A 6,826-nucleotide genomic window follows, 5' to 3' on the forward strand; every position below is an offset into this window, starting at 1 on the left:
TACGATACAGTGTCACAAGGTTATATGTTTATATTTTCCATATTTATTTTGTAGAAAAACACAAAAAATGTGATACGCGTAGCGTTTCTGGTTCGGTTGCTAGCAACAACAGCGCTAGCCGACTTCCTTCTACTTATTTTCTCTCACACAGTACTATTAAATTAGTTGAAATCAATCAAAATCAGTCGAATTCTAGACCGGCCGAATACTTTGGTAGTGCGAATGTGCAATGGTCAATAGATGGTCTGAAGATGTTGTGCTGCCCGTGGAGCGCGTCCCCCGTGTGCACTAGGCAGGCACGGCCCTCTCGTCCTCGAGGTGAGCCCGTTCGCCTCACAAGTCACAACTCACACCTCATCCGCTTCCTCTAGCTTTCTCGCTCGGCCGGAGCGGCGCGGCGCATCCCATCCCACCACTCCCTCTCTCGCCCCCGACCCGTCGCAATGGCCGCCGCGGCCGCGATCTCCGCGCCCCCAGGGCCTCCCCGCCTCGCGCTCCACCTGCACCCCTCCCCCTCTCCCTCCCCCTCCTCCGCCTCCCCGCTCCCGATGCGCGCTCTCCCCGCCCTCCGCCGCCGCCTCCGCCCGCTCACCACCGCCGTCCGCGCCGTCAAGCAGGATGCGGCCGTCTGGACGCCCGCGCCCGTCTCCGCGGTCGGCGCGGCCACCGCCGACGGCTCCATCTTCCACGTCGCCGTCGACCTCTCCGACGCCGCGGGCCTCGCGGAGTCCTACACGGCGCCGGGGCAGTACCTCCAAATCCGCGTGCCCTCCGGCGGCGGGGAGGAGATCAAACCGGCGTTCATGGCCGTCGCCTCGCCGCCCGGCGCCGGGGCGCGGTTCGAGTTCCTCGTCAAGTCCGTGCCGGGGACCACCGCGGAGCGCCTCTGCGGGCTCCGCGACGGGGGCGTGGTGGAGCTCGGCGCGGTCATGGGGAAGGGGTTCCCCCTCGAGAGGATAACGCCGCCGGATGCCGCGCAGGCCGTGCTCATCTTCGCCGCCGGGACGGGGATCAGGTAATTGGTCAACGTCCCGTCGACTTCTACTCATCCTGCTGCTCCTGTAACCTTTATAATGCCACATGGTAGATAGATAGTTGCTTTTGTTCGGCCATTGTTTACCGTGCGGTCACTGGTTTCTCGCAAATATACTTAGAACAAATGTTTTGAACCCTGAGAGATCTTAATCCCACCCTAAATTCATAAACTATCTACCATACCATTCTTCCTTTAGTTGTTCATACCCTTGCACTTAAATGCATCCAATATTGTATGATGTGGCAGCAGTTTTGAATTACAAGCGCAGGCTTATCTCATTAGACATAAGTGCGCACTCATTATCAGCAAATGAAATGAAGCGCTGTCAAATCATCCTAGAGCAGCGCTAAGCGCTATCTCGAGGCTGCCAAGCACTGTTGCTGGTGCGGGTTGGGAGCAACATCTTGTCCTCGTCTCCATTGATGCCCTACACTTGAGCATGCCACTATGTTTTCAGCTGTTTCCTGTCTGAATCCGTGCCTCTCCTTCAGCCAGTGCATAGGAATAGCTTAACCATTTGGTTCCTCCCAGAATGGCGGCTGCCATTCTTTGTCGTTGCTTTACATGTCTTTCTGCACCTGCTGATCTCATCATGGGTTGTTGCCTATTAGTTTAAAGTCCACTCCATTGAAGTTTCTTATTCACATCCTTTTCGCTAGGTACATATACATGTACTTCAAGCAAGAAAGATAAGTTCATTTCTGATAAAACAGCTTTGGAGCTACGAATTGTTTCATGAATTAATATCTCCGGATCCTAATACTTTGTGGCCCAACAATTAATGAGGTAGATAGAATGACCATATTACCCTCATATGTATTTTCTAAAGTGTGCATGCATTGAGAAAGAAATTAGTTAGTGGTGCAATTAAAGAGGCGTAATACTGTAAAAAGTAGACTTGAGTTTCCAAGAAGTTGTAGAACAAGTATTTTTGAATATCGTAAAGAAGATTAAAACATCAAATATTTTGAACAGGAGTGTGTATCAAACTGCAAGTTCTTGAGAGGTGGGTATCAGAACACATGAATATCACTACATTTGGGGGTACTGCACCAAATCAATTTTGTTGCTACTGATACTGCCATACTGGTGAAAGATTGAAGGAGAGCAGATAGATGAAGCAGAGAAGTTATGAGAGGAACGCCAAAGATATTTGTGGCTTTGCTACATTGACCCTCTTTTTTCCTTTTTCTCTAGCTAAAGTATAGTTAGGCTTTAGGTTACACTCTGCTTTTGACTGTTGTGTGGGGGTAAAGTACATGGTTTCATAGTTTGGGGTTATAATTTGATAACTTTCAGTGTCCTGGAGGGTATGAACCAAAGAACAATAGAGGCTAAAATCAGGCTAAAATTAGAGATTAAAAATAAGAGTAACAATCCGCAATGTGTTTGGAATGTTATGGAAAACAGTCGAATCGATGCATCAAGGGCACATCTTTTCCCATCATCATCAACAAGTAGATAACCATTGGATCAGTAATCTGTGAAATACTATAGTAAGAATTAAATCACATCATCAAAGGCGGCATATCTTTTCCTAATCAGTGTTTGTGGATTCATACCTGTCATCTCCTCATGTTTAGACACATGATTGTTGTAGTTTATTAAATGAAAACAGTTAGTAAAACAGCACCGCTTGGTGACCAGCCGCAAAGTATTCTCCTTGCCTTTTTCTTCTTTTAAAGAGAATATGTGCTTGTCCTTCCTGGATCAAATTTGTGACCACGTCAGTGCATATCATTTTTGGGACTAGCATGTATGCCACATCAGTGTATTAATAGTTCAGTCTTTATTCAAATAACGCATCGAGTAAAGCTATGAATATCAAGATAGGTCTTGCTTACGTTCTCGTACAGAGGACTGAACCTTGACAACAAATAATCAGTTCAGTTTGATGTTTTATTTAGTAGGTTGGGTGGCTTTGGTAGATATGCCCCTTTAGATGCTTTAATTTGTTAGCTAGATCTTTTTACTCCCGATCCATTGGTTATAATACTATCCTCTTTCTGGGTTTCTCCTGGCACCAGCTTCCTTCGAACTGCTGGCTACGAGGTCCACCAAACTACCAATGCCTCCTAATAACGGTTGCTAACAGCTTAGATCTTGCCATGAAGCCATGTTGTTTTGCACTCCAATACCTGGCGCAGGCGGCACCAATCCTGCAAGGCTGCCACCACATCTACTGTTTGTGTTCAGCCACCGAGTACTGGTTGGTGCTTGACTATGGTCAGGTCATGATCCTCAAGACAATCCGATTGCTTTGGGACCATGAACTTTACTATTTCAGTTTTTGTCCGTATTGTTACCCACAGTCTAGTTCTGCATCTACTCTAATTTTCTGCCCTATTCGGATCCTATTCCTGCCCAAATTAATCCTGTGTATTTTGATGCAGTACTATTCGTTCACTTGTCGAGTTTGGTTTTGGTGCCAATGAAAGAGCGGATGTGAGACTTTATTATGGTGCCAGAAGTCTGAAGACTATGGCATATCAGGTTGGTGAATTCCCTTCATTGTGCTTCAGCGAATCATCTATTCACCAGGGGAGCCTTCAGCTAACAAGAAGCATATTTAATTTTCTGTCTGACAGGATAGGTTTAAGAATTGGGAGTCAGCAGGACTTAAAATAATCCCAGTCCTATCACAACCGGATGATAGTTGGAAAGGTGAACGTGGATACGCTCAGGTAATATAAGAAATGCTCCGCAACTATTTTTGTCTAATTACTGGTTTGCTGGTACACACATCTTTCTAATGTCATTAATTTTGCAGCACGCTTTCTTGAGAGCAAAGAACATAGTAAATCCATCTTCTACGGGAGCAGTGCTATGTGGACAGAGGCAAATGCAAGAGGTGTGCATATTTGCTTTTCAGGGTCGCTTTACATAACCTTACTATTATGCATGCTGCTGCAACCTATTAAAGATTATGCTTAATACTTGCTAGTCATGCAACCTCAAATTATAGACGTAATACTTTACTAAAAATATTATAGAAAGTTCCACTTATTCACAGACCTAGACCTACTGATGCTATTTTGAACGGTACATTCCCTTTTTGGCCGGGCCACACACTTCTATACAGAGCGAGCAAATGTTGCTCTGGACTTTCTATGGTGTTGGCTATCCTCATCAATTGGTTATTGATAGTCTCGATAAAGTTTAGCCATTTTCAAGAGCTGTCGTAGTTGTAATTTAGTGTCTTGTGATTTTCAAGAGCTGTCGTAGTTATAATTTAGTGTCTTGTGATTTTCAAGAGCTGTTGTAGTTGTAATTTAGTGTCTTGTGAAGATTACAGTATGTTCGGTAGGATGGGCAGGAGTGAATTTTTATTTTCTTTGAAAGTTTTCCGCACTGTTTATGTGACTACGCAAACTTGGTCTGGAGTTCAGACACCTGAGCCATTGGCCAATGCATGGTATTCGTGCCAGGCATATCAGCTACATTGATATGCATGCATTGTAACCCACTTGTCATCGTCTTCACTGCCGGATCCAGTTGCTCCCATTTCTGCCCCCTAGGATGCTAGAATCTACCTTTGCTTTGTCATGATACCATTACTTCTGCTCCGGCAGATGCACGACAGTTGTGTCTTTAGCTGAAACCCTCACCAGTGCAAGCTGGTGATGTGAACTATGTTTATGCAAGTTTGTTCATGCAGTTTGAAGGTTAATGTTTAGATGTTTGTTCAAAATATGATTTCATTTTCTGGAATTTCTTTAGGAAATCTTTATTGCACCTTAACAATTAGATAAGTTTGGCATCTTGTATACATATAGATTATGCTATACGTCCTGAATAGGTACTCTGTTTAGCTTGTTTCGAGTAAAATGAGCTGTGTAGTTTCTTGTTTTTATTGACACGATGATGATATTTATGATGCCCTCTGCTTTACAGGAAGTCACGACGGCCCTTGTTGCGGACGGTGTATCGCAGGATAAAATTTTGACCAACTTCTAGAAACGATCTCCGGCCTCCTGTATTGTACTGCTATTCATTTGGCCTCGTTTTGTAAATTTTATTCTTAGACCTCACTGCCATGTTCCATGAATATATATATCAACCGAACGTCAGAGAGGAACAAGGCCCTACTATTTTTTTTTTGTTTTATTCGTTGAATGTATTAGCAGAGTATGTCAACTTTGCCCATTCGTCTAGCTGCTGCTTCACCCCCCCCCCCCCCCCCCCCAAACATCATCATAGACATCTCTCACAGCGTATCCTCATGCAGGTTGGATGGGCCGCCCGTTCAGAGTCTTCGTTCCATTCCTGTCTACTTCGGTGACAATCTTTGTCTCCTGGCCTCAAGTGTGGCATACACAAATCAAATGATCATGCATGCCATGTATGCACTATTTTGCCTGCGTTTATACTATGTGATTATTTGTTCTCGCTCATTCAGAATGCCAAATCCGTGTTGGTAAATTAGACCTAACGAACACTAAATAGTAAATAATAACATTTTTTTGGGTGGAACGAACACTAACTGGATTGTGCGAAAAAGGAGAGGCAAAAAAGTTCGAAACGTTCCGAGCTCAAGTATAAAGTGGAAGTGTAGATAAACATGTTACCTTTCATTGTGAATAGTGAAGATGTACCACAGACACGCATTTAATTTTCCTTCCATCAAACAATGATGTCAATTATTATCCTTTCAAAACAAATAATGATGCAAATTATGATGAATGCATGTATAGAGGAAAGTAAAGTGTGCGCCAAAGAAAAGTAATACGCGAGTACAAACGGTGGGTATAGAAAATTGCTGCTGTAAAAAGTATTATGATTTTTGTGGAAACATTTACCTTTTATCAATTTCGCGGGTCTGCATCCTCTTTCGTCAAACCTTGTGCTGACATGTGGGATTTCCGTGAAGGGTAAGATGATCCTAATCTTAGTCTGAAAGGATTTCAATTATTCAACCTTTTTTTAGTATAGATAGATATAGAGAAATATATTTGGCCTGTGCCGTCACTTTATCATTAAATTGATCCAACCAAATGCTTTTTTATTACTTTTTTTTGGGATTGCATAGTACAACACAGACACTCAAAATACACGTACACTCACACCTCTATGAACACATGTATGGAAACTCTACCCATATGAGAATCTTGATATGCTTTTTATTGCTTGGAAAGGGGACCAACCAGAAAAAAGCCTACCCTCGAACTGTTCTTGTTAACCTGCCAATTTTTAGTTTGGGCCGGTCTGAACCGAAGACAGCCCATATCCATTTCGCGCCCAAGCGCCCTTCTTCTCGTCTCCCTCCCAAATGTTCAAATTTCAAACACGCTGCCACTCCTCTGTTCCCTAGTAGTAGTGCTCTTCTAGGGTTAGGCTATGTCCAACGGTGCCCCCCATCCCTCCCCCACCCCATGTAGGGGGAGCTATAGGGGGAAATCCGATCCAACAGTTCTCCCTATAGCTCCCCCTATATACGGGGGGAGTTGAAACTCCCCCACATATAGGGTGAGTTTGAACTCCCCCTATATCTCTAATCACACCGTTTCTTCACGATATTAATCTCGTTTGAGTCCCGTAACATGATGATAATGTGTATTATGACAGTATAAATATTGTATGATTTTTTTAAATTTAAAAACATTAAATAAATAGTTAGTTAATGAGTGATAGTATATAGGGGGAATAGATATGAGGGGAATGGTTGGAGAGAAGGAGTTATAGGTGGAGGAATTTTTTAGAGGGAGGTAGTAAAATATAGTAAATAGTACGTTTGGGGGGAGTTGGATGGGGGAATGGTTGGAGATAGCCTTATAGGGTACTAGCGCTACC

The 6,826-nt window shown here is 43.8% G+C and overlaps 1 protein-coding gene across 1 annotated transcript; it reads left to right on the forward strand.

Moving 5' to 3' along the window:
* Nucleotides 1-319: 319 nt before the first annotated feature.
* On the forward strand, nucleotides 320-5,184 carry LOC120702410 (fruit protein pKIWI502-like). Its single transcript, XM_039986211.1, has 5 exons — nucleotides 320-1,015; nucleotides 3,430-3,529; nucleotides 3,625-3,720; nucleotides 3,807-3,887; nucleotides 4,931-5,184. Exons 1-5 carry the CDS (start codon nucleotides 444-446, stop codon nucleotides 4,991-4,993), a joined length of 912 nt encoding a protein of 303 aa, XP_039842145.1. The 5' UTR covers nucleotides 320-443; the 3' UTR covers nucleotides 4,994-5,184.
* Nucleotides 5,185-6,826: the final 1,642 nt, after the last annotated feature.

The sequence above is a fragment of the Panicum virgatum genome, chromosome 1K, assembly GCF_016808335.1.
Source record: "Panicum virgatum strain AP13 chromosome 1K, P.virgatum_v5, whole genome shotgun sequence".
NCBI lineage: Eukaryota > Viridiplantae > Streptophyta > Magnoliopsida > Poales > Poaceae > Panicum > Panicum virgatum.

Coding starts and splice junctions, on each gene's coding strand:
- LOC120702410 (XM_039986211.1), top strand. CDS start 444: ATGGCCGCCGCGGCCGCGATCTCCGCGCCCCCAGGGCCTCCCCGCCTC. Junction 3,721..3,806: donor GTGAACGTGGATACGCTCAG/GTAATATAAGAA, acceptor TTAATTTTGCAG/CACGCTTTCTTGAGAGCAAA. Junction 3,888..4,930: donor GACAGAGGCAAATGCAAGAG/GTGTGCATATTT, acceptor TCTGCTTTACAG/GAAGTCACGACGGCCCTTGT.